Genomic DNA, 27,382 nt, shown 5'->3' with positions numbered 1-27,382 from the left:
AGGTAATTGTTATTGTGAATTTACAAAGTTTACAAAACATGATAAGCCTACTAATTGACCAACAAAGAAACGCACTTTGTTACTATTGAGACACTTTTGTAAAGTTTCACAATGTGAACTCCTCGCGGTAGATATGTACAATGTGTCAAGTATATAAGCTCGGGGGCCGATCCAGTTCATCATTCAGTCTTCAGCTCCTCGTTGAACACAAACGAACATCAAACATGTCTACCTTCGCTTTTGTGTTCCTCTGCATCCAAGCTTGCTTGGTCCAGGTAAGAAAAATATTTTCTTCATTGTAAACCCGTTCTAAGAGATTGTTTTCGATGCAATACACTATTAGTTTATTTATTAAACTAACTTGTCCAGCTGCTTCGCCCGCGTTCCCATATTATAAAATTATGCTACCACCCAAGTCAGCTCGTATACCAAATTTCATCAAAATTAGTTCAGTAATTTCAACGTGTTTGACGGACAATTCATTTATAATATTAGTGTTATGTAATATTTCAACTGTTTCCAACGTTTTTTGAATTCATGCATGTTTCAGTCAGTGCACCAGCCCCGCAGCTGTTGTTGAAGCTCCCTTCGGTCTGGCCGCTCGTGGTCTGGCTGGTCCTCTTGGCTGGGCTGCTCCTGGCCTTGCTGCTAACGGTCTCATTGCTCCCGGCCTTGCTGCTCGTGAACTTATTGCCCCTGGCATTGCTGCTCCCTTCGGTCTGGCTTCTCCTTTAGCTTACGATGGTCTGGCCTACCCTGGAGCTGCTCCTTACGGCGGTGCTGGTGAAGGCAACGTGGCGGTCGCTGGTGAGCTGCCAGTCGCTGGTACTACCGCCGTCGCTGGTCAGGTCCCCATCATGGGCGCTGTGAGCTTCGGAGGACCTGTGGCTGCTGCTGGCTCCGTCTCCATCACTGGACAGTGCTCATGCGGCTGCAACACTCCCATTTACTACTAAGCTAACTATTTCGCATTTGACTGTGATACCTTCGGACTTCGTTATTAAATTGCAAATACCAAAAACTATCTTTGTCTTTGTTGTACTCAAAACATTATTGGAAATCCTGGTTTTACTTTTAAATTATTGAAGACATAAACCAATAATGTACTGTATCCTTTTGAGTATGAACTCAAAATAAATCCGTAGTCAATCTTTTATCGCATCATTTTAATTAAACATGTCCTATAGTTAATTGAACTGGGTACTATCTGATTTTAAGCTCGGTTTAATTACATAAGATTTCAAAAACAGAAAAGCTTAATAATTCTTTACTCGATCGCCTCATTCCGAAACGCAAAAAACAACCACATGAACAATTAAAATAAAACAATAATAAACCTTATGTAATTCAGCTAAATGTGCAGTAAGTAATATGACATGTTTGTTTATAAAACCAATGGCACGTGCCGATACAGGTGATTTATTCAATGCTTAAGTACGCAAGTCCATTCAATTATAATAATTTATGTTAAGGTACGTGACTTCTTTGTACATTTTTATAATCATCAACATCAGCATTAAGTGGCCGTGGCTGTCCACAACTGGACTCTATTCCTCTACATAACAGAGGTTTGCCATAAACTAAACCCTTGGTAGGCGAGTTGGATATCCAGAGCTTTGGACTACCTAGCGGGTTTACCGGGGCTCTGGCTCGAAAAGCAGGTGTAGGAACGGGGTGGTTTTTAGTCAGTAAGAGTCTGACACCCCCTTTCGCCTCACCCAAGGCGCGAGAAGTCATTGGATGATTTTCCGCCCACAATAAAAAAGTGAGTTGGATATAACATATTTGGTCCCGAGACTGCAAGTACAAAGAGGAGATGTGTAAATTGTGCACTAAGACAAATCATGGACCCTGGCCAACGATATTTATCCAAATTTCACAAGAAAAATTAGAAGGTAAAAATGGTGGATAGGCTTATTTGTGCATTTAAGTCAATTAAATGTGAACTCTTGGCAACGTAATTTATCACGCATTCGACATCCAGTTATGACATCTCTTTGTATTTGCTTCATGGCTATATTGCCTGTAACCGGGGCTCCGGCTCGAAATAGAAGAGGGAACGGGGTGGTTTTTGGTCTTAGAGTCTGACACTCAAGAGAAGTTGTTTGATAAGTTTGGTTACAAAAAAGATTTGTCAGTCAGTATGATGACTTTTATTAAGTGCGTAATTCTTAAAAAACTCTTGGGAAGGCCAAGTCTGTACTTTTTATGTATATTTTTTAATACCATAAATGGATACACTTATTCCGATCAGGTGTAAAACAGATAAATTAGATTAATTCCATGTAAACGTCGACCCCTTAAAACATGTACTTCTACAAAACCTAACCTTTGTCAAGCTGACATTACAGTCTTGGTAGACCAGTCGGCGAAATTTTCGTATCGTTTAAAACAATCGTCGTTGAAGAGTTTTTCGGTGAACCGTTAGTACCAACCGTCGATAAATATTTTCGGTGAAACGTTTCATTTATTTTTTCGTAACCGTCGGAGTAGAGTGTAGCACGTGAGGAAACCTTTTTGATTTAGTTGGTTCAATGCATTACAGTCGTTTTAAAATCGCTAATGTCAGTGAATACTACAGATCTACGGTAATGCAGCGCTGGTATCTTTTTCACCCTCAGAATATGGCTAGCCTGTTTATTTAGTATTTGCTTTTATTATCATTATGTTCTAGTACGTTTATCTATTACGATCCCCAAGCGACATGGTAAAATGAATCAGGGAGAGAGACACAAAATAGTAAACATAAATAATGATTAAATTCCAATTTATTTCATTGCTTTCGTTTCTCAATTATCACATCATGTATTCTTAGATGGCCCATCCGCAACCACAACCTCTGCCGATCAGATCACCTCGGAGACCGAGGCCAGGAGCAGCAAGAGCAGCGGGAGCGAAGGCACCAGCAGGACCGTAAGCACCCAGAGGAGCCAGAGCGGCAGCCGGGGCATAGGCAGCACCCGGGGCATAGGCAGCAGAGCCACTGGCCATGGCGGTCCTGCCATTACCGCAGGCATGGTTGATGGCACCAGCACCGGCAGAGGGCACCACTCCTTCCATAGCGACAGTACCCACGAACGGCAGCTCTCCAATCACTTCCAGAGCACCCTCGTACACATTGTCAGACGCCACGGAGATACCGACGGGAGCGATGGCGGAGCCACTGGTCACAGGCAGACCACCACCACTGGTGGGGCTGAACTCCATAGCGGGGGCACCACCGATGAGGGCATCGTAACCCAGGCCTCTGCCAGCCAGACCGTAAGGAGTGGCTAAACCAGCAGCTCCAAGGCCAGCCCAAGGAGCGACAAGCTCAGAAGCAGCCAGTCCACAAGGAGTGGCTAGGACGGGGGCAGCGTACCCACAAGCCTGGCTGAGAGCAGACTGGAAATAAAAAGAGTCATTAGAATAAGGACAAGCTAGGGTGGGGCAGGATTTTAAAAGATGAAACTTTTATTAAGTATTTAAGCAAAAATAAAAATATATTTTCATATTCGAAAGGCCTTTATTAAGCGTTATTAAGAAGAAAAATGAATTCTCACCTTGACGAGGAGCGCCTGGGCGCAGAGGACGAGGATAGCCTTCACAGACATGATGCTGCTGTTCTAGTGCTGACACGAGAATGATGTCCAGTGCTGCTGTCGCGGGTTTTATACTAAACCGTGTTATCAGTTTCTTTCAAAAATATAGGTAATTGTTATTGTGAATTTACAAAGTTTACAAAACATGATAAGCCTACTAATTGACCAACAAAGAAACGCACTTTGTTACTATTGAGACACTTTTGTAAAGTTTCACAATGTGAACTCCTCGCGGTAGATATGTACAATGTGTCAAGTATATAAGCTCGGGGGCCGATCCAGTTCATCATTCAGTCTTCAGCTCCTCGTTGAACACAAACGAACATCAAACATGTCTACCTTCGCTTTTGTGTTCCTCTGCATCCAAGCTTGCTTGGTCCAGGTGAGAAACTCATTTCCTATGTCCCATTTTAAATAATAAATTTTATTATCTCGGCTCTATATTTAAACCAATATTATTTTATTCCAGCATGTGTTCAGTCAGTGCACCAGCCCCGCAGCTGTTGTAGAAGCTCCCTTCGGTCTGGCCGCTCGTGGTCTGGCTGGTCCTCTTGGCTGGGCTGCTCCTGGCCTTGCTGCTAACGGTCTCATTGCTCCCGGCCTTGCTGCTCGTGAACTTATTGCCCCTGGCATTGCTGCTCCCTTCGGTCTGGCTTCTCCTTTAGCTTACGATGGTCTGGCCTACCCTGGAGCTGCTCCTTACGGCGGTGCTGGTGAAGGCAACGTGGCGGTCGCTGGTGAGCTGCCAGTCGCTGGTACTACCGCCGTCGCTGGTCAGGTCCCCATCATGGGCGCTGTGAGCTTCGGAGGACCTGTGGCTGCTGCTGGCTCCGTCTCCATCACTGGAAAATGCTCTTGCGGCTGCTACTAAGTAGAGAGCGAGGAAATAATTTGATTCTTTAATAAAAGTTATAAATCAATGAATATTGATTTAGCAATCATATTATTTAGTTTCTTTTATAATCTGTGTTGATAATATCATGACTATAGAACAGATTTTGCTGTTTTGAGGATTGAAAACGTAAAGTTTTCATTGAATCCTTTGCAATTGCAATAAAGGCTAGAATTTATTAAAAAGTTTAATGAACTGACATATTTGTATCAGCTCCTAGATAAGCTGGAAGTCTCCGCTCTGCTTCAATAGAAAAGATTTCGAGCATAGTGATTGGTTATTTCGTGCTCCGTAACCCCCTTCTCCGCCCTGCTCCGCGTCATCAGTGGAAACGCGGCCTAAGCAGCATTTGAAAACTTATCGAATCAATAATATGTACAAAGTCCAGAATGATCCACATGTACGGTCCTATGTTCCCTAAAGGGGGTATAGGAGATTTATACATATAGAAGACCTCCATCTCTATCAGTCTTTAGCTTAGGGGTAGTTCTTCAGAGACAAAATTTTCGATGTCTTTGGGAATATTTTTGAAACCAACTAACAAAACGGCATGTAATATTTTTTTAGTATAGTTTAGCTATATCAGTTACTAGGACAAATAATATTTTTTAAATAATTGCAGTCTAGGTACAAAATATATTTTTTTTAAAGCTTGTTCTTCTGATTCATATGGTGTGTCCGTTTGCCATTTTCCGGAACAAAGTAGTCGATTTCGCATTTTCCCTTTGATACTCCAATATAAATTATAATTACATCGAAAGGAGATGAGTTGTCCTCTTCAAAAAAATATGCATTCGTTATAACTATGTTAGTATGATTATAAATAAAGAAATAAGAAGTGTCCGGCGTATAATACTGATTAATATGGCGTAAGCTACGAATGACCATACTTGGTCGGGTATTAATAATGAGAGTCTGGCTTCCTGTGCGGAGGGAAACCAGGCGTGCAACGGACAAGTTAGGAGGCGGACGTGCGGCTGGTTGGCTTAGATCCAGGTGTTACTAAGGTAAATATCTGATTCATCTGTGTTTGGTTTACATGGCATCCTGATTACAATGCCTATTTTATAAAATTTACTTTACAGTTTTAAAACTTCAATCTATGTTTCGTGTGAAGTTTTTTGGTTATACATTCGTGTAGAAAAATGATAAGATTGAAGTCTGTATATACGATGAGTTATGCATGATTGTAAGCAAAATCCTGATTCATCTGTGTCTGATTCGTATGGTCAAAACCGCATATGAATCATAAAATAATGCTCTTGTTGCGTTGTCCATTTTATTACTAGTCTTATTTTTAAATTAACTTAGCTATAAATGTTATAGCTACAATTTAAACACTTTTTTTGAGGAATGTAATTAATATGAGTCTGAAATTGCTAATCCGCCCTGAGCAAGCGTGATGATGAATGCTCGTGACTTCTCTGTGTGAAAGTACTCGAAAATGGTATGCTAACAATTAAAATAAATACAGAGCTCATTTACATACAATTTTCAATTGTTCAACAGATTCATCTGTAACAATTTCTGATTCATCTGGGCAGAAAATATTCAAACGTCGATATCTCGAAAACTATTTTTTAAAACGAGTCCCTCATTCGAATATACGTTATTTGGTTTAACTATTTTCATATGAACACGTGTTACAGATCTTAAAGTGGAATTAAATTTTGGCCATATGAATCAGTCGAAGAATCAAATTTCGAAGAACTACCCTTAGCTTCACTCTTTACTTCGCTCCACGTCATACCGATGCCTGCTGTTTTTGCAAATGCGGTAAGAACTTCGGGTAAAGGAAATTCTAGTCCAAAGCTTGGTTGGGACCTTTTTGGAGTGTATGGCCAATCCATCATCTATGGCGTTTGATCTGACAGTTGGCTATAGGTCTGGCAGTTGAATATAGACTTGGCTATAGGAGATATGCTACGAAATAATTTCTCCTTTAGCTAATAACATAGAATATGATCTCGGCTCAACCTGAGCCTCAGCCTTTTAGATTTTTTTTTATGAAATAGATGACAAACGAGCAGACGAGTCACCTGATGGTAAGCGCTCAGCGCGACTCATGGATACCCGCAACACCAGAGTAGGCACAAGTGCGTTACCCGCCTTTGACGTTAGCAGATGACGAAGACTTATACTTAGTTTATCGAATCTTAGTGTCAATCCAAGTCGACATTAATACATCACATTCAATCTTATTACAGAAACATAAGGTTCAAAATCGCTCAAAGACATTAACGACTACGTTGGAACTATCGGCCCTGACCACAGACAATATCGTAGTTATTTTAGTTGACGTTGCATTAATGCAGTGCAGTGCAGCTAGTAATTTGATCATTTGTTTTATGTTTGTAATACCTGTGTGTAATATTATACGGGGCTCGTGCCACATCGTGTGTGGTCTGGTTTTGTTGTAATGTGAAGTTGTACTTTGCATTAAGTGTAGGAGAGCAATGCTTCGGCACGAATGCCGCTCGACCGGAGTGATACCACCGAAAACCGACGTAAAACAAAGCTTGCGTTTTGTGAGTGAAGTTACCGAGGCCCGATTCCCCCCTTCCCATTCCTCGATTCCCTAACAACCCTGAAATTCCTAACCCCCAAAAGGCCGGCACCGCACTTGTAACGCCTCTGGTGTTTCAAGAGTCCATGGGCGGCGGCGATTGCTTATTGTGTATTTTATAAAAAAAAAAAACTGCCACGAAATGGTATTGTAAGTACACATGGACAAAGTGCTTAAGCAGTCATTATGAATTCTGTGTCACATAGCTGCACATGTGAATTCTAACCGATGTTATTCAGTCGCTAATAAACTTTTATTATGGTTTAAGCGGGTAAACGAGCAGACGCATCACATGATGGTAAGCATTCGCCACCGCCCATGGACACCTGAAACACCAGGTGCTACAAGCCCATTGCCAGCCTTTTGGGGTTAGCAATTTAAGGATTGTTGGGGATTTAGGATAAGAGAAAAGCCCGATATAACAATTAAAAATTATGATAATATCCTTAAGTTACACAACGCAACGTCACGCCTTTTATCCCCGAAGGGGAATGCCGCTATACAATGTACACCCATTCCAGACTCCGTGATCCCACTGAGAAATTTTGGAAAATCCGAAAAAAGCCCAGTAATCCTTTGCCCGACCCGGGAATCGAACCCGAGACCCCTTGTCCGGCAGTCGCGCTTAGGACCACTCGACCAACGAGGCAGTCTAATCCTTAAGTTAATGAAATAATCATACTTTCAATTCCTTTTGGGCTGTAGTTAGTTCAGTTCAAAACGCTTGTGTTTATAAAAGTCCCGGTGGGGTAAATGTTTGAGATATTTTCTACTTTTGAAACGAACGCAGTTTTCATAAAATTCTTTATGCTCTAATGATGATTGCCAAATATTCAGTCATTTTAATAAAGAATACTTAGATTATTTATTACCTTGTTATTTGTTTAATAACACCTGTTAGCACAGCCAGTGATGCAAAAACAAAAATTATGTAGAATGCTAATGTCATTTATTCAAATATTCCATCGAGAAAACCTGTGGTTTAGTAGTAAATGGGACCGTTGCAGCCGCATGAGCACTGTCCAGTGATGGAGACGGAGCCAGCAGCAGCCACAGGTCCTCCGAAGCTCACAGCGCCCATGATGGGGACCTGACCAGCGACGGTGGTAGTACCAGCGACTGGCAGCTCACCAGCGACCGCCACGTTGCCTTCACCAGCACCGCCGTAAGGAGCAGCTCCAGGGTAGGCCAGACCATCGTAAGCTAAAGGAGAAGCCAGACCGAAGGGAGCAGCAATGCCAGGGGCAATAAGTTCACGAGCAGCAAGGCCGGGAGCAATGAGACCGTTAGCAGCAAGGCCAGGAGCAGCCCAGCCAAGAGGACCAGCCAGACCACGAGCGGCCAGACCGAAGGGAGCTTCTACAACAGCTGCGGGGCTGGTGCACTGACTGAACACATGCTGGAATTAAACAATATTGATTTAAATATAGAACGGAAATAATAAAATGTATTTTTTATATTGGGTCATATGATATGAGTTTCTCACCTGGACCAAGCAAGCTTGGATGCAGAGGAACACAAAAGCGAAGGTAGACATGTTTGATGTTCGTTTGTGTTCAACGAGGAGCTGAAGACTGAATGATGAACTGGATCGGCCCCCGAGCTTATATACTTGACACATTGTACATATCTACCGCGAGAGTTCACATTGTGAAACTTTACAAAAGTGTCTCAATAGTAACAAAGTGCGTTTCTTTGTTGGTCAATTAGTAGGCTTATCATGTTTTGTAAACTTTGTAAATTCACAATAACAATTACCTATATTTTTGAAAGAAACTGATAACACGGTTTAGTATAAAACCCGCGCCAGCAGCACTGGACATCATTCTCGTGTCAGCACTAGAACAGCAGCATCATGTCTGTGAAGGCTATCCTCGTCCTCTGCGCCCAGGCGCTCCTCGTCAAGGTAGAAATCAATTGTAATAAAGGCATTTCGAATATGCAAAACTTATAAATTCTATGGTATTTTTATTAAAATACCTCTAATAACATTTTGGCTCTCAGTCAAGCTTGCGAATATTTATGCTGCTTCTAATCTTGAGATAAAGTTGTGTTTTACTAACTTATTAATTGTTTATTTCCAGTCTGCCCTCAGCCAGTGCACCAGCCGCGCTGCGGTGGCTGAAATCTCTCCACTCGCTGCTCCTTACGGCCTGGCTGCTCCCGTCCTAGCCACTCCTTGTGGACTGGCCGCTTCTGAGCTTGTCGCTCCTTGGGCTGGCCTTGGAGCTGCTGGTTTAGCCACTCCTTACGGTCTGGCTGGCAGAGGCCTGGCTTACGATGCCCTCATCGGTGCCCCCGCTATGGAGTTCAGCCCCACCAGTGGTGGTGGTCTGCCTGTGACCAGTGGCTCCGCCATCGCTCCCGTCGGTATCTCCGTGGCGTCTGACAATGTGTACGAGGGTGCTCTGGAAGTGATTGGAGAGCTGCCGTTCGTGGGTACTGTCGCTATGGAAGGAGTGGTGCCCTCTGCCGGTGCTGGTGCCATCAACCATGCCTGCGGTAATGGCAGGACCGCCATGGCCAGTGGCTCTGCTGCCTATGCCCCGGGTGCTGCCTATGCCCCGGCTGCCGCTCTGGCTCCTCTGGGTGCTTACGGTCCTGCTGGTGCCTTCGCTCCCGCTGCTCTTGCTGCTACCGGCCTCGGTCTCCGAGGTGATCTGATCGGCAGAGGTTGTGGTTGCGGATGGGCCATCTAAGAGTACATGATGTGATAATTGACATACGAAAGCAATGAAATATATTGGAATTTAACAAAATTTATGTTTACTATTTTGTGTCTCTCTCCCTGATCTATTTTAGCACTCACTTCCTAATATGTAAACGTACTAGAATATACTTAATAATTATAAAATCGGCACCGCCCATACACACCCGAAACACCGGAGGCGTTACAAGTGCGTTGTAGCCTTTTACTGGGAGGAGGAGGGGTAGGGACTTTGAGCATTGTCGGGGATTAGAAGATTGGTAATTGGGCTTCCGGTTACCTCTCTTACAGAACGAAACAAAACGGAAGCGGTGTTTCACGCCGGTTTTCTATGAGACCGTGGTATCATTCCGGTTGAGTCGGCCCATTCGGGATGAAACATGGCTTGCTCACTCTTAACTCGTCAACCACGAAAATTATACCTCCTTTTCACACGTTTAATGCAAATATGAAGATTACGACTGCTTTGTCAAAAATATGATGTCCAAAAATATACAAAATTCAAAACTGTTTCTTTGTGTTGACGAGAGGATAAAATCACATCAACAGCTTATAAATATTATCATAAACCTTTAAGGTTTGAGCATTAATCACGCTTGCTCAACGCAGGTTGGCGATTTAAAACCTATAGCAGGTATTAGAAATTATAAGCCTGGGTTTCCTTACCAAGCTGTCTTTCATCATTTTGTTAGTGGTGTCAATATAAGAAAAGCAGTCCCATGTAATAGGGGGTGACCCTATTGCCATATTTTGGGCACAATTCTAGACTTCTACTACTAGATTCGAAAAGCTGAAATATACTTTGCCCGACCCGGAAATCGAACCCAAGACCCATTGCTCGGCAGTCGCAATGGCGACCATGGGTACAACAAGGTAGTCAACGTAAAAATAAATTACGTAGGAACAACTTTTTCTTTGAAAGAACTTGCATTATTAAGCATTTAATATAACACCTGCAGTGGCACGTGCCATTTGTTTTACTAACAAAAATATCATGTTACTATCTGTGAGGCATTTAGCGGAACTGCATGCATTTATTTATGTATGTTTATTGTTGTGTCATTTTAATTGCTATCTATGTAGTAAGTTTATAGGGTAGATGACTCATTTTTATTTTAATGCCTGGCTGACAGAACCATTATTTTAAAACATTAGACCCATAGGTATTTTTTATTTTCTTACGGAAACAAGTACTTTCGAAGATGTATTGGTTTGAAAATTCGCGTGACGTCGATTTTGATTAGGTTTTATACTCAATAGTGACGTAATTAACTCCCACTCCTTTTGATTAACATGTAAGTATTGTTTTCGTAAATGACAAAATAAAAAAATATGTATCTGATATTTTTTTCATTACCTCACTGATGGACTAAATGGATTTTTAATTGTCAACCCCGTCATCATCCCTTTTGTGCTGATAGCAAAGTTGTGAAATCGGTCAATCAAATAAAAGTAATGAACCACCTTAATTTTTTTACCACTTCCCCTTTTAAGCCATATAATACCCCTAAAACACTCTCCTAAGTCTGAAAAATAATGTGCTAAAAACCGCATCAATATTCGTTTCAGCCAAATGCGAAATAATCTCGCACAAACATACATGCCGGTCAATCTGAGAAACTACTTTTTTTAAGTCGATAAATAAACAAAGATGTATTATTATTTGTAGTATTCGCACTTTATTTACAGAGTCTGAAGGTATCACAGTCAAATGCGGAATAGTTAGCTTAGTAGTATATGGGAGAATTGCAACCACAAGCGCACTGTCCAGTGATGGAGACGGAGCCAGCAGCAGCCACAGGTCCTCCGAAGCTCACAGCGCCCATGATGGGGACCTGACCAGCGACGGCGGTAGTACCAGCGACTGGCAGCTCACCAGCGACCGCCACGTTGCCTTCACCAGCACCGCCGTAAGGAGCAGCTCCAGGGTAGGCCAGACCATCGTAAGCTAAAGGAGAAGCCAGACCGAAGGGAGCAGCAATGCCAGGGGCAATAAGTTCACGAGCAGCAAGGCCGGGAGCAATGAGACCGTTAGCAGCAAGGCCAGGAGCAGCCCAGCCAAGAGGACCAGCCAGACCACGAGCGGCCAGACCGAAGGGAGCTTCAACAACAGCTGCGGGGCTGGTGCACTGACTGAACACGTGCTGGAATAGAATAATAAATGGTTAGCATTTCTAGAATTGGAAAACGAGATTTAAAATAATAGATCAATTACTATTCAACATAAAATAATTAAAGAAGTTAAAAGCAATATTTTCTCACCTGGACCAAGCAAGCTTGGATGCAGAGGAACACAAAAGCGAAGGTAGACATGTTTGATGTTCGTTTGTGTTCAACGAGGAGCTGAAGACTGAATGATGAACTGGATCGGTCCCTGAGCTTATATACTTGACACATTGTACATAATTATAACATTATCAATTGCGAGGACTTTCATTACATCACAATTATTGAAATGTCTCAATACTTAAACGTTTTCTTGTACGTAAATAGTAGGCTTATCACGTTTGCATAAGCTTCTAATTGCTTTACACTTACCTACATACTAATATTCTTGGAACTTGATAACACAGTTTAGTATAAAACCCGCGACAGCAGCACTGGACATCATTCTCGTGTCAGCACTAGAACAGCAGCATCATGTCTGTGAAGGCTATCCTCGTCCTCTGCGCCCAGGCGCTCCTCGTCAAGGTGAGGAAAGCGTATTAAAATTCATTTAAAACATTTAAATTTACTTTTATGTATACTTTGATACTAAAATATTGGTTTTTTCCAGTCCGCCCTCAGCCAGTGCACCAGCCGCGCTGCGGTGGCTGAAATCTCTCCACTAGCTGCTCCTTACGGCCTGGCTGCTCCCGTCCTAGCCACTCCTTGTGGACTGGCCGCTTCTGAGCTTGTCGCTCCTTGGGCTGGCCTTGGAGCTGCTGGTTTAGCCACTCCTTACGGTCTGGCTGGCAGAGGCCTGGGTTACGATGCCGTCATCGGTGCCCCCGCCATGGAGTTCAGCCCCACCAGTGGTGGTGGTCTGCCTGTGACCAGTGGCTCCGCCATCGCTCCCGTCGGTATCTCCGTGGCGTCTGACAATGTGTACGAGGGTGCTCTGGAAGTGATTGGAGAGCTGCCGTTCGTGGGTACTGTCGCTATGGAAGGAGTGGTGCCCTCTGCCGGTGCTGGTGCCATCAACCATGCCTGCGGTAACGGCAGGACCGCCATGGCCAGTGGCTCTGCTGCCTATGCCCCGGGTGCTGCCTATGCCCCGGCTGCCGCTCTGGCTCCTCTGGGTGCTTACGGTCCTGCTGGTGCCTTCGCTCCCGCTGCTCTTGCTGCTCCTGTTCTTGGTTTCCGCGGAGATCTGATCGGCAGAGGTTGTGGTTGCGCAATCTAAGAAAATGTAATACTGAAGAATGAATTAAATAAATCAATAAACACGACGATTTATTTTTAATAGTTCCATTCCTTTTTTAAGCCAAACATAATGAGGTCTGTCTTACTGGTAGTTTCCAATCATCTACTTCACATATACATGCATATTATCAACCACCTATACCTAAGTGCTTGCTGTTGACCAAAGGTCTCTTCTCTTGAACGCTTGCTCAAGGCGGATTGGTAATTCCAAACTAATTATTAGTAATTATAAGTCCAAGTTTCTTCGCGACGTTTTACTTTACCTTAATGACGAAAGCTTGCCATCCAACAAAACTGAATTTTGTTGTCGCATATTTTATACGGTAACCGTTCCAATAAAATATGTAAATTTTGAGCCAAGCTATTCGTGTTTTCTATGATAGCATTAAGAAATACGATGGTTCTTTAGAAAATATACCTAATTGAAATAATAATACGAAAGCTCGCAATTGGATAGTGACAAAACTGATTTTAATAAATATTTTAATAGACCAATGGTAAATCTGAGCTATATTCTCGTGATGGCAAAGAGATCTTTAGAAATTGTAATGCGAGTAATACGAAAGAAGATCCGGAGCTGCAGAAAGGCTGCGGACTGCTAGTGGGTACCCGGGGCTCCGGCTCGAAAACCAGGAGTAGGAACGGAGTTTTTTATTCACTAAGAGTCTGACACTCCCTCTCGCTTTGCCCAAGGTGCGGAGAAGTCATGGGAAAGATCCTCCCCCCTTCTTAAAAAATGTCCCTGGACGTCATGAATTTTTACAATACACAATATGAACCAACTACTAGTTCATGCAAATCGTTACCAATTTCTTGTGGCCTACTATTGTTTTTAATTCATATTTAGCTTTGATTATTCAAATGCAGGGGAAAGGTTTCTATGTCGTTTACTTAATGTTATGTAAAATGGAATGTTTATACACTCCTTGAGAAGATCCCAGTCGCCTTCGGGATCATCTCGAATGCCGAGAAAATCAACTACATAGTAATAATATTTTATGTTTCAAGTGCAGCCTATTGTTTCTTGAAGCTGCAGACGACCTTTTCGGGTTATCAGGTTTAAGACTCGAGACAGGAGTATAATACGGGGTGACAGTTCATTCCAAGTGATAAAATGATATTTATTTCTGCAAGTTGGTTACAAAATAACACTTTTACACGTCAATCTTTGAAATAACTAGATGAGGCCGGCTTTTAAAAGGTAACCTATCCTTTGACTACTCTGACAAGAAATGCCGAAACAAACTCAACGAGGTAAATTTATTACTCAGTAAGAGTCTGATACTTTCCTTTGTCTCTATTCCATAGCGGAAATGTCATTTGATGATTGTCCCCCAGTTCATATATCGTTATACATTAATATAAATCAGGTGTAAAATCAAACAAATCCTTATATTCCATAAAAATCTAATTTATTTATTTCAAAAATCTTCTTATAGCACATAGCCAAGCTTTGATCCACAGCCACAACCATTTTGGTAGCCAAGGAAACTAGCATCAACAGCCGGAGCGAGAGGACCAGCCCAGCCTGCAGGGTAACCGTAAGAGCCGTAGGGAGCAACTCCAAGAGCTGCAGCAGGACCGAAGCCAGCCTCACTGACCATGGCATTCACTCCATTACCACAGGCATGGTTGATGGCACCACCACCCACAGTAGGCAACGCTCCTTCCATAGCGACAGTACCCACGAACGGCAGCTCTCCAATCACTTGCAGGATACCTTCATAAGCATTGTCAGACGCCACGGAGATACCGACGGGAGCGATGGCGGAGCCACTGGTCACAGGCAGACCACCACCACTGGTGGGGCTGAACTCCATAGCGGGGGCACCGATGACAGCATCGTAACCCAGGCCTCTGCCAGCCAGACCGTAAGGAGTGGCTAAACCAGCAGCTCCAAGGCCAGCCCAAGGAGCGACAAGCTCAGAAGCGGCCAGTCCACAAGGAGTGGCTAGGACGGGAGCAGCGTACCCACAAGCCTGGCTGAGAGCCGACTGGAATTGACAAAGGGAGCAATTAGAAAAAAGAATAAGCCCTTATTGTAAATAAATTATTACTTTCTTCATATCACAAGCATTTATAAAATTAGACAAATATAGTTCCTTACCTTGACGAGGAGCGCCTGGGCGCAGAGGACGAGGATAGCCTTCACGGACATGATGCTGCTGTTCTAGTGCTGACACGAGAATGATGTCCAGTGCTGCTGGCGCGGGTTTTATAATCAATATTGTGTTACAGATACTAATAAGTTACAAATTACTTCATTGTTTTTATGTAACGCGATAAGCCTACTTCTACGATAAGCCTATTGACCAACAAACAAACGCACAATTATTGAGACAGTTTAATGCAAGTGATGTAACGTGAACTCCTCGCGGTAGATATGTACAATGTGTCAAGTATATAAGCTCGGGGGCCGATCCAGTTCATCATTCAGTCTTCAGCTCCTCGTTGAACACAAACGAACATCAAACATGTCTACCTTCGCTTTTGTGTTCCTCTGCATCCAAGCTTGCTTGGTCCAGGTGAGATAATTATTAAATTTTCTACTTTTTAAAACATTTGTTTTGTCCATTTTTTTCGGAATTATTATAATTAATTAATTATTTAAGTTTGGTTATTTCATGTGGCAATTCAACTTCTATTCCAGCATGTGTTCAGTCAGTGCACCAGCCCCGCAGCTGTTGTTGAAGCTCCCTTCGGTCTGGCCGCTCGTGGTCTGGCTGGTCCTCTTGGCTGGGCTGCTCCTGGCCTTGCTGCTCGTGAACTTATTGCCCCTGGCATTGCTGCTCCCTTCGGTCTGGCTTCTCCTTTACCTTACGATGGTCTGGCCTACCCTGGAGCTGCTCCTTACGGCGGTGCTGGTGAAGGCAACGTGGCGGTCGCTGGTGAGCTGCCAGTCGCTGGTACTACCACCGTCGCTGGTCAGGTCCCCATCATGGGCGCTGTGAGCTTCGGTGGAGCCATACCGGCTGCGGGAGCCGTGTCCATTAACGGACAATGTGCTTGCGGCTGCAATACTCCTATTTACTATTAAAACTTTGTTATCTGTTATTAAATTTTCTTGTACATAAACATTTTTATTATTTTTCTGCGTCATTACCAGAGACTCGTATTCCAGTGGTCTTTAAAATATGTTTTGTTGTATTCTAAAATTAACAGCATGAGTCCTATCTTTCATGATTATGAATTATTTTTCTAACTGCTGTATTCAATGACATTTAATGATTACTTAAATTAAACTCCGTATTCCTTAGTAACTATTGTCTAAAGTTATAGACAAGATTATGCGTTAATTAACCATTAAATAATTGGGCAGCAAATTATAAAAAATATGTGAGTGTTGAATTCGATTCTTGCTTTACTTTATGAAAATACTTTATGTGTAGTCCTCCCGCCGGGGGCTAGACTGGGATGGGAGTGGGACTCTCCGGAAGAAGGATTTCCACCATATTATGATTGTCAAGAATAACACATAAGCTAGTTTTTATCCCAAGAAAACACGGACGAAACCGCTGGCAGAACCTAGTAATAAATATTGAATAAACTAGCACAATTAGCATATTTAATTCGACACCTATAGTGGCACGAGCTAATTGCTTCATTGAACAAAATATTCTATTACTCATTGCAAGCATTTTGTGGAAGTATATTTTGTTCAGTACCCTTAGTATGACTTTGCTTTACGTTTAAAGTAAGTTTGGTGCTCTGATGGGGCAGCTCGAATAAACCAACCAATCACAGCGACGAACGCGTTCTCGTAGACCGCGTTGTTCGTCGAGTGGTCGTCCATGACTGTTTTTTTGAGTGGGGAAATCATCCAATGACTTCTCCCGCCTTGGGCGAGGCGAGAAGGAGTGTCAGACTCTTACTGCCTAAAAACCACCCCGTTCCTACTCCTGCTTTTCGAGCCGGAGCCCCGGTAAACCCGCTAGGTAGTCCGCAGCTCCGGATCAGGCATCAGCCCTACTGGGACCCATCTGTGGTGGTCTGATGGCTCTTTGAGGCGCACGCGGAACGCGACGCGCCGCACATACGGGTCTGGTTATGATCGGGTGGTGAGCTACCCTTGCTCGCCGTCTGCAGGCCCGAGAGATCTTGAGTCTTATCATAGGTTGGGATAAGGATAAGCTTAGGAAAAAAGAAGTGCGGTCTCATCTCCTGCTTTCTATTCTGCTTAATAATTTATTTATTTCTTTAATTCCTGAAAATATTAAGGCGTACGAAAACCAGCGCTTAGGTACGTTAGACGTAAAGCGTCAATTACGTAAAGACCGACCCAAGCCCTCCTATATTTACACATACAACTCTGCCGGCCAGCTTTACTGCTCTAATTGTGATCGGATTTTTAAAACTAAGTTCGGTCTGGCCAGTCACATCAGGGCCCACGACAGGAAATAGCTTCTCTAAGGTCGCCGTTACCGAAATCGGTAAGGAGGACTATATATATATATATATATATGTCGGCGCAACCACATCAACTATTCAGAGAAAGTAGAATAAGTTTGGTTAATTCACTTGATTGTCCTAAAAATCAGTTTATTAATCATCAGTTGATTATTTTAAGTTTAACACGATGTAAAATTAACGTTATCATTGTAATTTCAATACTTAACCTAAAACTTGTAAGCACGTGCTCGTGCGCCGAGTCCTATAAATACGCCCGCACTGTAGGCAATCGAGGCAGTTGCACTCCGATCGCCGTACAGTACGGACCTCCCTGGGAGTTGAATAAACTAAGTTTACAGTACTCGTGAAGTTTTTCTAAGCCTCAAAATGGGTGACCATCGTGAGAACAACAACTGTGACGTCAGCAATGATGACGTCACACTTTTTCAAAACACCACGTAGATTTCTCCTTCGTCATCAGAAGTGGGATTGCAAGAAGCCCTTACCCCAGCCGCTTCATCATCAACTCTTCCACCTGATCAACTGGAACGAATCAACAGCCGCAAGTACATCAAAACCACGACCTGGAGAGTGAAAACAACCCACCAGAATAAACAGATAAGTATTGCATAGTTAATTACTCTTTTCAAATTTCAAAAATTCCAAATTAAACTCCGAGAAATCTACGAGACCCTCCGAGAAATCTACAAGACCCTCCGAGAAATCTACGAGACCCTCCGAGAAATCTACGAGACCCTCCGAGAAATCTACGAGACCCTCCGAGAAATCTACGAGACCCTCCGAGACTAACAACTAATTTATAATGAACAGAAATCCTTCTCAGAGAAAACACTTTCTTTGCCTACAGGTAATCACATCACAACATAACAAAACCAACGAGAATCACCGAGAACCTACGAGAATCACCGAGAACCTACAAGAAGCATCGAGAACCTACAAGAAGCATCGAGAACCTACGAGAATCACCGAGAACCTACGAGAATCAACAAAAAAATCAACGAGGCTGGTGCAGAGCGCGCACCGCCTGTCAGTATGGCCGTGTCGGCGCAACCACATCAACTATTCAGAGAAAGTAGAATAAGTTTGGTTAATTCACTTGATTGTCCTAAAAATCAGTTTATTAATCATCAGTTGATTATTTTAAGTTTAACACGATGTAAAATTAACGTTATCATTGTAATTTCAATACTTAACCTAAAACTTGTAAGCACGTGCTCGTGCGCCGAGTCCTATAAATACGCCCGCACTGTAGGCAATCGAGGCAGTTGCACTCCGATCGCCGTACAGTACGGACCTCCCTGGGAGTTGAATAAACTAAGTTTACAGTACTCGTGAAGTTTTTCTAAGCCCCAAAATGGGTGACCATCGTGAGAACAACAACTGTGACGTCAGCAATGATGACGTCACACTTTTTCAAAACACCACGTAGATTTCTCCTTCGTCATATATATATATATATATATATATATAATAATTTAGTATGCACACAGTATAGTTTTCTTTTTACATTCTACCCTATCAAAAAGTTTGCTTTAAAAATATTGTCTCCTTTCTTCTTCAGTTATTCCCATTTCTATTACTGCTGGTCTTTTTAAATAATAAATAAAAAATATGTAAATTCGTTACGTCGTCGTCGTTATTAATATGTACTCCAATGTTCTAATCTTATACAGTACCTGTAATATTATGTTAAACGTTCAAAGATTATTTGTTTTGTGAATGGAGCTGAGATGGGTCATTAGTAACCTTTGTCATTTTTATCACCACCAGCGACCGAGGCTAGACGTCAGATCTCATTATGTTTTACCAACCCGCCTTAAGCAAGCATAACGATTAATGCTCAAAGTTCTCCGTGTGAGAAGAGGACTTTGGTCAGCAGTAGGCACTTAGGTATAAGCGGTTGATGTGATGATGTGAAGTAGATGATTGGAAACTACCAGTAAGACAGACCTCATTATGTTTGGCTTAAAAAAGGAATAGAACTATTAAAAATACATCGTCATGTTCATTGATTTATTTAGTTCATTCTTCGGTGGTATTACGTGTCAATCATTCTTAGATTGCGCAGCCAAAACCTCTGCCGATCAAATCACCTCGGAAACCGAAGCCGGTAGCAGCAAGAGCAGCGGGAGCGAAGGCACCAGCAGGACCGTAAGCACCCAGAGGAGCCAGAGCGGCAGCCGGGGCATAGGCAGCACCCGGGGCATAGGCAGCAGAGCCACTGGCCATGGCGGTCCTGCCATTACCGCAGGCATGGTTGATGGCACCAGCACCGGCAGAGGGCACCACTCCTTCCATAGCGACAGTACCCACGAACGGCAGCTCTCCAATCACTTCCAGAGCACCCTCGTACACATTGTCAGACGCCACGGAGATACCGACGGGAGCGATGGCGGAGCCACTGGTCACAGGCAGACCACCACCACTGGTGGGGCTGAACTCCATAGCGGGACCACCGAGGAAAGCATCGTAAGCCAAGCCTCTGCCAGCCAGACCGTAAGGAGTGGCTAAACCAGCAGCTCCAAGGCCAGCCCAAGGAGCGACAAGCTCAGAAGCGGCCAGTCCACAAGGAGTGGCTAGGACGGGGGCAGCGTACCCACAAGCCTGGCTGAGAGCAGACTGGAAATAAAAAGAGTCATTAGAATAAGGAAAATGCTTTTAAAAATGAAAAAATGTTTTGATTATACCATGAAATTTCTCACCTTGACGAGGAGCGCCTGGGCGCAGAGGACGAGGATAGCCTTCACAGACATGATGCTGCTGTTCTAGTGCTGACACGAGAATGATGTCCAGTGCTGCTGGCGCGGGTTTTATACTGTAAAGGTTATCAAGCCTACCTTTTGTTCTTAAAAATACGACAATTAAAAGCTTGAGCAAGTAATTAATGATAAGCTTATAATATTCTAATACAAAGAAATAATTAATTAAAAATTGACACGATTTCTGTCACGTTTCATGATTTCGAAATATCACTGATAACAATTTGAAACTTTGTATAAAATGTGTCGTGGTGTCCAGTTCATCATTCAGTCTTCAGCTCCTCGTTGAACACAAACGAACATCAAACATGTCTACCTTCGCTTTTGTGTTCCTCTGCATCCAAGCTTGCTTGGTCCAGGTGAGAAAATGTTATCTGTAGTTGTTTCCTTCCATTTGACTTTCATTTTTTATGGTATACACCGGTAAACGAGCAGATCGATCACCAGATGGTAAGCAATCGCCGCCGCCCATGGACACCCCAAACTTTGGTGTTTGTGACCCCCAGTTAGAAATTTAAGGGTTGTTGTTGAATCCGGGATAAGGATGATTGGGAAGTGAGGTTATTGGGCTTCCGGTAACCTCACTCACACAAGAAAAAAAGGGGGCCTTGTTTCACGTCGGTTTTCTCTGAGGCCGTGGTATCACTCCGGTCAAGCCGGCCCATTCGTGCTGAAGCATGGCTCGCCCCATCTTATATCATAATCTTTATATAACACCTACTGATTTTTTGTTACAGTCTGTCTTCAGTCAGTGCACCAGCCGAGCTGCTGTTGTTGAAGCTCCCTTCGGTCTGGCCGCTCGTGGTCTGGCTGGTCCTCTTGGCTGGGCTGCTCCTGGCCTTGCTGCTAACGGTCTCATTGCTCCCGGCCTTGCTGCTCGTGAACTTATTGCCCCTGGCATTGCTGCTCCCTTCGGTCTGGCTTCTCCTTTAGCTTACGATGGTCTGGCCTACCCTGGAGCTGCTCCTTACGGCGGTGCTGGTGAAGGCAACGTGGCGGTCGCTGGTGAGCTGCCAGTCGCTGGTACTACCACCGTCGCTGGTCAGGTCCCCATCATGGGCGCTGTGAGCTTCGGAGGACCTGTGGCTGCTGCTGGCTCCGTCTCCATCACTGGACAATGCTCTTGCGGCTGCAATTCCCCAATCTACTACTAAGGAAATTTCTCTTCAATGATTGACAGAATTAAACTGAAATAAATTGCGAATACTAAAGAAATTATGTTTAATTTTCTTAATCTCTTATTTTTTTTTTAATCCAGATGTCTAACCATATCCCCTTACTCGGCAGTTGTACTTGCACTTAAACATCAACCTTCATGTTTAAGTCGTCGATTCAACTACCTAGTTGACTCGACATCAAACATTCAATCGTATCTCGAATCACAAATTAAATAACAAACAATTGAAATAAACTAAGACATTACGATATATTTTTTTATGAAATGGGGGCCTAGATTACATGGGTCACCTGATCGATCACCGCCCGCAACACCAGAGGAGAAAGAGGACAGGTGCGTTGCCGGCCTTTTAAAAAAGAATACGCCATTTCTTGAAGGTTTAAAGGTCGTATCGGTCCGGAAATATCGCCGACGACAGCTCAGTCCACAGCTTTGTTGTGCGAGGCAGAGAGTTTATTTATAAATTCTCGATTCAGCTAAATTACTTGTAACCGGTAATTTGATATTGTTGTTTATAAAACAAATGGCTCGTGCCACTTACAGGTGTTGAATTAATTGCTAATTGCAGGCTCATTCAGTCAATGAAGTATTCATAATTACAGCATGCGACAAGTTTAATAAAGAAATTAGCTGACGAACTATTTTTGGATTTCTGTAAAGCTTTTGATAAAGTAAGCTACATAATATTTTTGTTGTACAACAAGCCAGTGTTATTTTATTATTTAAAGTACACTTTTGATAATGTTATGCTGAGTATAATATTGCCTGTGGCTATGGGTAGGGAAGGCAGGAAGGTGATCCAGTGGTGGCCGCGGACCCGCAAACGTAGCGTGAGTAGACCTACCACTAGATGGACTGACGATATCGCCAGAGTGGCGGGGAGCCAGTGGATGCGGGTGGCGGCTTGTCGTTCTACGTGGAGGCCTAAGTGGGAGGCCTTTGTTCAGCAGTGGACGTCTTACGGCTGATGATGATAGTAAAATATTGAAACGCCTGTATCTTTAGTGCCAGTTTGCATTACGTTGCACGAGAACGAAACGAGAGCACGTTCGGTGGTCTGATTGGTTGGTTTAATCGAGCTGGCCAATCAGAGCGCCGAACTCTCGTTTCGATTTCGTTAAACGTAAAGCAAACTCGTACTAAGAGTACTGAACATCACAGTGTAGGCAGAGAAATTACTATATTGGAGAAAGGGTTTCTGTTTTATAGTTGTATTTATTGGTTTTATTATTTTTTTAGTTGTATTGAGTTTTATATCACTTATTTTTAAAGATTTCCCAAAAATATTATTTTCATCGTTCTGATCATGTCAAAATTTTTTTGGGGTCAAAGAAATAGGTCTCTTTTTTAACCGACTTAAAAAACGGAGGTAAGTAAGTATGTTTAATTTAGATTTTGCTTTGGCTGCATCGATAGACGTTGCAAGTGCAAATGGTTGACTTTTGGATTGAACAAATTGAAGAGATTAAAAAAGTAGTTTCTTTTAGTATTCGTCATTTATTTCAGTTTCAGCGTGTTTCAATAATTGAAGAGTTATTTCTTTAGTAGTAGATGGGAGCATTGCATCCGCAAGCACATTGTCCAGTGATGGAGACGGAGCCAGCAGCAGCCACAGGTCCTCCGAAGCTCACAGCGCCCATGATGGGGACCTGACCAGCGACGGCGGTAGTACCAGCGACTGGCAGCTCACCAGCGACCGCCACGTTGCCTTCACCAGCACCGCCGTAAGGAGCAGCTCCAGGGTAGGCCAGACCATCGTAAGCTAAAGGAGAAGCCAGACCGAAGGGAGCAGCAATGCCAGGGGCAATAAGTTCACGAGCAGCAAGGCCGGGAGCAATGAGACCGTTAGCAGCAAGGCCAGGAGCAGCCCAGCCAAGAGGACCAGCCAGACCACGAGCGGCCAGACCGAAGGGAGCTTCAACAACAGCTGCGGGGCTGGTGCACTGACTGAACACATGCTGGAATAAGAAGAAGTACAATTAAAAATGTTATCAGTTATCAAGGAATAATTTGCTAAAGGGTATCAAAACATTTGCAAAACTACTAAAATTATTGTTTCCTTACCTGGACCAAGCAAGCTTGGATGCAGAGGAACACAAAAGCGAAGGTAGACATGTTTGATGTTCGTTTGTGTTCAACGAGGAGCTGAAGACTGAATGATGAACTGGACACCACGACACATTTTATACCCAGCCTCTGTTTGACATGAATTATAATTTCAAAATTTTGGAAACGTGACTGAATTGTGTCAATAAAACATTTAAACATTTCTTTATTAGTAAACACAATAGGCTTATCGTTCTTACACAAGCAATTAATTAATTTCGTATGAAGTTTTTATATTAATACTTGTAGAACTTTGATAAAGGTTAAGTATAAAAACATGAAACAGTTTCACTGGACATCATTCTCGTGTCAGCACTAGAACAGCAGCATCATGTCTGTGAAGGCTATCCTCGTCCTCTGCGCCCAGGCGCTCCTCGTCAAGGTGAGGAAAACATATTTAAAACATTTTAATTAAGTTCGACCAGTAATAAAACAGTTCTAGTTGTGTTTTACTAACTTATTAATTGTTTTTTCCAGTCTGCCCTCAGCCAGTGCACCAGCCGCGCTGCGGTGGCTGAAATCTCTCCACTAGCTGCTCCTTACGGCCTGGCTGCTCCCGTCCTAGCCACTCCTTGTGGACTGGCTGCTTCTGAGCTTGTCGCTCCTTGGGCTGGCCTTGGAGCTGCTGGTTTAGCTACTCCTTACGGTCTGGCTGGCAGAGGCCTGGCTTACGATGCCCTCATCGGTGGTGCCCCCGCTATGGAGTTCAGCCCCACCAGTGGTGGTGGTCTGCCTGTGACCAGTGGCTCCGCCATCGCTCCCGTCGGTATCTCCGTGGCGTCTGACAATGTGTACGAGGGTGCTCTGGAAGTGATTGGAGAGCTGCCGTTCGTGGGTACTGTCGCTATGGAAGGAGTGGTGCCCTCTGCCGGTGCTGGTGCCATCAACCATGCCTGCGGTAATGGCAGGACCGCCATGGCCAGTGGCTCTGCTGCCTATGCCCCGGGTGCTGCCTACGCCCCGGCTGCCGCTCTGGCTCCTCTGGGTGCTTACGGTCCTGCTGGTGCCTTCGCTCCCGCTGCTCTTGCTGCTCCTGGTCTTGGTTTCCGCGGTGAACTGATCGGCAGAGGATGTGGTTGCGCCATCTAAAAACCCATAATATTATGACGTTTGAAAGATTAATACAATAAAATAAATTGGACTGCAATAAGATTGTATTTATTTATTGTTTTAGTTCTCACTTTGTTAAATGGCACATTAAGTAACCAATAATAGATGTGCTGATAAAATGTTATTCAAAATAAGACTGCCTCGTTGGTCAAGTGGCAATTGCGACTGCCGGACAAGGGGTTTCAAATGTCGGGCAAAGTATTAGTGGGTTTTTTTAGTTTTTTGACAATTTCTCAGTATCAGTCAGATATATGGCAATAGGCTTACCCCTTATTACATGGGATTTATAATACAACTGGTGAAAAGTGGATGTACATTGTATTACGTGTCTTAATGCGCACTTTTGCCTACCCCTTACAGGATAAAAGGCATAACGGTGCAAAAAATTAAGAAAATAATGAATTTATACGTGGAGGAATGTGTGAGAGAGCCATGCTTCGGCACGAATGGGCTGGCTTGACCGGAGTAATACCACGGCCTCACAGAAAATCGACGTGAAACAACAACGTTGTGTATCCCTTTCAGGAGCATCTGAAAGGGTCTTATTTCTGCCAAGTCAGGATTTGATGATGGAATTCTAGGAAATCCGAGGGGAGTAGTATGTTTTTCAATAAAGATTTAAAAACATTACAATTTATTAAGGGTCTGGAGTTGACCTGATGATGGAGCTGATAGACAATCGAGGGAACTCTTTAACACATCAACTACCTTACGTTTGGTTTTGATTTTAATATGTGTTTATAAGAACTTTACACCTAGGAGGAGCAGTACCGGCCTTAAGGGTCTGACGAAGAAGTGTAACTGTTTAGGGAACTCCTTAACGGTTTACAGTAAATACCTTGTGTTTGGGCTTAATTAATTTATATTAATTAGAACTTTGCACCTATTTGTATTATAAGTGGCAAAACGGGTCTAGGTAGTCTTATACTAAAAAAAGATAAAGATAAAAATAAAATACTAACTTTAAAAAACCAAAAACTAAACCAAAAAGTAAAAAATGATTATTATTAGTACTAATTGATTAGTTTAGAAGTCGGTGCCATTAGTTCATATCAAAATAATATAACTTGTTGCTAATTCAACGAAATTGTAAACAACTTAGATATTATGAGGTTTTAAAAAAATTGTTTAGAAATAGAGATTCGCACTAACACGTGTGTTTATGTCTGCTTTTTTAAACGTAGTTTTATCTCAGATTGTAATATTATTTATTTATTTGCACGTCCACAAATAACAAAGGTGTACCTCTCTTTCTTTTATTACGTTTCTAACACAATGTATATTTTTTTCGTATTCCTTTTTTATGGTGTAAGTCGGTAAACGAATAGACGGATCGTTTCATGATAAGCAACTGCCCATGGACACCCGAAACGTCAGAGGCGTTACGAATGCATTGCCGGACTTTTGGAGGTTAGGAATTTAATGGTTGATACGGAATCGGGGATTTGGAAGGGGGACAATTGGGCCAACGAAACACATCACAAGCGTTGTTATATGTCGGTTTTTAGTGAGACCGTTGTATCGCTTCGGTCGAGCCGACCCATTCGTGCCAAAGCACGGCTCTCCCACACATTCCTCCACGTTTAAATTAATTGTTTTCTAAATCTTATCAAAAAGTTAAATATAAAATTAACTGAAAATACTTTGGCGTCCAAGGTGTAGGAAAGTTTGTGTTTGTTACTTGTTTTGTTCCAATGTCCATTTTATTGTTCAGAACATCTATAATTGCTTACTTAATGTGCCATTTAACAAAGTGAGAATTAAACAATAAATAAATACAATCTCATTGCAGTCCAATTTGTTTTATTGTGTTAATCTTTCAAACGTCATAATATTATGGGTTTTTAGATGGCGCAACCACAGCCTCTGCCGATCAGTTCACCGCGGAAACCAAGACCAGGAGCAGCAAAAGCAGCGGGAGCGAAGGCACCAGCAGGACCGTAAGCACCCAGAGGAGCCAGAGCGGCAGCCGGGGCATAGGCAGCACCCGGGGCATAGGCAGCAGAGCCACTGGCCATGGCGGTCCTGCCATTACCGCAGGCATGGTTGATGGCACCAGCACCGGCAGAGGGCACCACTCCTTCCATAGCGACAGTACCCACGAACGGCAGCTCTCCAATCACTTCCAGAGCACCCTCGTACACATTGTCAGACGCCACGGAGATACCGACGGGAGCGATGGCGGAGCCACTGGTCACAGGCAGACCACCACCACTGGTGGGGCTGAACTCCATAGCGGGGGCACCGAAGATGAGGGCATCGTAACCCAGGCCTCTGCCAGCCAGACCGTAAGGAGTGGCTAAACCAGCAGCTCCAAGGCCAGCCCAAGGAGCGACAAGCTCAGAAGCGGCCAGTCCACAAGGAGTGGCTAGGACGGGAGCAGCCAGGCCGTAAGGAGCAGCTAGTGGAGAGATTTCAGCCACCGCAGCGCGGCTGGTGCACTGGCTGAGGGCAGACTGGAAAAAACAATTAATAATTTAGTAAAACACAACTAGAACTCTTTTATTACTGGTCGAACTTAATTAAAATATTTTCCTCACCTTGACGAGGAGCGCCTGGGCGCAGAGGACGAGGATAGCCTTCACAGACATGATGCTGCTGTTCTAGTGCTGACACGAGAATGATGTCCAGTGAAACTGTTTCATGTTTTTATACTTAACCTTTATCAG

At 43.4% G+C, this 27,382-nt stretch overlaps 7 protein-coding genes across 19 annotated transcripts in view; 2 read left to right on the top strand and 5 right to left on the bottom strand.

Annotated features, from left to right (window-relative positions):
- LOC118279699 (chorion class B protein Ld34-like) overlaps positions 1-15,398 on the bottom strand; it is a 23,015-nt gene extending 7,617 nt beyond the window's left edge. For 2 of the 6 annotated variants that reach the window (XM_050702555.1, XM_050702551.1), the window contains exon 1: positions 15,259-15,393. In XM_050702555.1, coding sequence (XP_050558512.1) covers positions 15,259-15,309 — 51 coding nt within the window. In that variant the 5' untranslated portion in view covers positions 15,310-15,393. Of the gene's footprint in view, positions 1-2,750; positions 3,385-3,542; positions 3,680-15,258 lie in introns of those variants that run through there. The other 4 variants (XM_050702557.1, XM_050702556.1, XM_050702552.1 and 1 more) reach the window with 4 other exon arrangements.
- LOC118279707 (chorion class A protein Ld19-like) overlaps positions 1-27,382 on the top strand; it is a 40,727-nt gene that overhangs the window by 6,430 nt on the left and 6,915 nt on the right. The window contains exons 2-3 of the mRNA XM_050702539.1: positions 4,051-4,223; positions 21,156-21,242. Coding sequence (XP_050558496.1) covers positions 4,051-4,223; positions 21,156-21,242 — 260 coding nt within the window. The remainder of the gene's footprint in view (positions 1-4,050; positions 4,224-21,155; positions 21,243-27,382) is intronic.
- On the bottom strand, positions 7,985-8,659 carry LOC118279715 (chorion class A protein Ld2/Ld41-like). The gene is made up of 2 exons (XM_050702588.1): positions 8,526-8,659; positions 7,985-8,438 (listed from the first exon to the last, which is right to left on the bottom strand). Exons 1-2 carry the CDS (start codon positions 8,574-8,576, stop codon positions 8,022-8,024), a joined length of 468 nt encoding a protein of 155 aa, XP_050558545.1. The 5' UTR covers positions 8,577-8,659; the 3' UTR covers positions 7,985-8,021.
- LOC118279694 (chorion class B protein Ld34-like) lies at positions 8,798-24,730 on the top strand. Of its 5 annotated transcripts, none has more exons than XM_050702565.1 (2): positions 8,798-8,945; positions 12,523-13,139. In XM_050702565.1, the coding sequence occupies exons 1-2, from the start codon at positions 8,895-8,897 to the stop codon at positions 13,129-13,131; spliced, it is 660 nt and encodes a 219-aa protein (XP_050558522.1). In that variant the 5' UTR covers positions 8,798-8,894; the 3' UTR covers positions 13,132-13,139. The 5 variants fall into 5 exon arrangements, with proteins under 5 accessions (XP_050558522.1, XP_050558521.1, XP_050558520.1 ...); XM_050702564.1 differs by lacking the exon at positions 12,523-13,139 and adding an exon at positions 24,081-24,730 and having other exon boundaries at positions 8,850-8,945; XM_050702563.1 differs by lacking the exons at positions 8,798-8,945; positions 12,523-13,139 and adding exons at positions 12,323-12,437; positions 24,081-24,730.
- On the bottom strand, positions 11,465-12,134 carry LOC118279706 (chorion class A protein Ld19-like). Its single transcript, XM_035599412.2, has 2 exons — positions 12,009-12,134; positions 11,465-11,890 (listed from the first exon to the last, which is right to left on the bottom strand). Exons 1-2 carry the CDS (start codon positions 12,057-12,059, stop codon positions 11,474-11,476), a joined length of 468 nt encoding a protein of 155 aa, XP_035455305.2. The 5' UTR covers positions 12,060-12,134; the 3' UTR covers positions 11,465-11,473.
- On the bottom strand, positions 14,544-27,382 carry LOC118279702 (chorion class B protein Ld34-like). Of its 4 annotated transcripts, none has more exons than XM_050702561.1 (2): positions 27,254-27,365; positions 14,544-15,145 (listed from the first exon to the last, which is right to left on the bottom strand). In XM_050702561.1, the coding sequence occupies exons 1-2, from the start codon at positions 27,302-27,304 to the stop codon at positions 14,585-14,587; spliced, it is 612 nt and encodes a 203-aa protein (XP_050558518.1). In that variant the 5' UTR covers positions 27,305-27,365; the 3' UTR covers positions 14,544-14,584. The 4 variants fall into 4 exon arrangements, with proteins under 4 accessions (XP_050558518.1, XP_050558516.1, XP_035455301.2 ...); XM_050702559.1 differs by lacking the exon at positions 14,544-15,145 and adding an exon at positions 19,599-20,180 and having other exon boundaries at positions 27,254-27,366; XM_035599408.2 differs by lacking the exons at positions 14,544-15,145; positions 27,254-27,365 and adding exons at positions 19,600-20,180; positions 20,264-20,376.
- On the bottom strand, positions 22,975-23,701 carry LOC118279711 (chorion class A protein Ld19-like). Its single transcript, XM_035599418.2, has 2 exons — positions 23,562-23,701; positions 22,975-23,455 (listed from the first exon to the last, which is right to left on the bottom strand). Exons 1-2 carry the CDS (start codon positions 23,610-23,612, stop codon positions 23,039-23,041), a joined length of 468 nt encoding a protein of 155 aa, XP_035455311.2. The 5' UTR covers positions 23,613-23,701; the 3' UTR covers positions 22,975-23,038.

The sequence above is a fragment of the Spodoptera frugiperda genome, chromosome 22, assembly GCF_023101765.2.
Source record: "Spodoptera frugiperda isolate SF20-4 chromosome 22, AGI-APGP_CSIRO_Sfru_2.0, whole genome shotgun sequence".
Classification (NCBI taxonomy): Eukaryota; Metazoa; Arthropoda; class Insecta; order Lepidoptera; family Noctuidae; genus Spodoptera; species Spodoptera frugiperda.
The sequence above is the reverse complement of the archived record's forward strand: the minus strand, read 5'-3'. Positions and strand labels throughout refer to the sequence as shown.

Bases quoted from the DNA above. Each gene is read 5' to 3' on its own strand.
- LOC118279715 (XM_050702588.1), bottom strand. From the start codon at position 8,576: ATGTCTACCTTCGCTTTTGTGTTCCTCTGCATCCAAGCTTGCTTGGTC. The intron at 8,439-8,525 runs GTGAGAAACTCA...GTTTAATTCCAG, and splicing joins TCCAAGCTTGCTTGGTCCAG to CATGTGTTCAGTCAGTGCAC.
- LOC118279694 (XM_050702564.1), top strand. From the start codon at position 8,895: ATGTCTGTGAAGGCTATCCTCGTCCTCTGCGCCCAGGCGCTCCTCGTC. The intron at 8,946-24,080 runs GTAGAAATCAAT...TGTTTTTTCCAG, and splicing joins CCCAGGCGCTCCTCGTCAAG to TCTGCCCTCAGCCAGTGCAC.
- LOC118279706 (XM_035599412.2), bottom strand. From the start codon at position 12,059: ATGTCTACCTTCGCTTTTGTGTTCCTCTGCATCCAAGCTTGCTTGGTC. The intron at 11,891-12,008 runs GTGAGAAAATAT...ATTCTATTCCAG, and splicing joins TCCAAGCTTGCTTGGTCCAG to CACGTGTTCAGTCAGTGCAC.
- LOC118279711 (XM_035599418.2), bottom strand. From the start codon at position 23,612: ATGTCTACCTTCGCTTTTGTGTTCCTCTGCATCCAAGCTTGCTTGGTC. The intron at 23,456-23,561 runs GTAAGGAAACAA...TTCTTATTCCAG, and splicing joins TCCAAGCTTGCTTGGTCCAG to CATGTGTTCAGTCAGTGCAC.
- LOC118279702 (XM_050702558.1), bottom strand. From the start codon at position 27,304: ATGTCTGTGAAGGCTATCCTCGTCCTCTGCGCCCAGGCGCTCCTCGTC. The intron at 27,170-27,253 runs GTGAGGAAAATA...TGTTTTTTCCAG, and splicing joins CCCAGGCGCTCCTCGTCAAG to TCTGCCCTCAGCCAGTGCAC.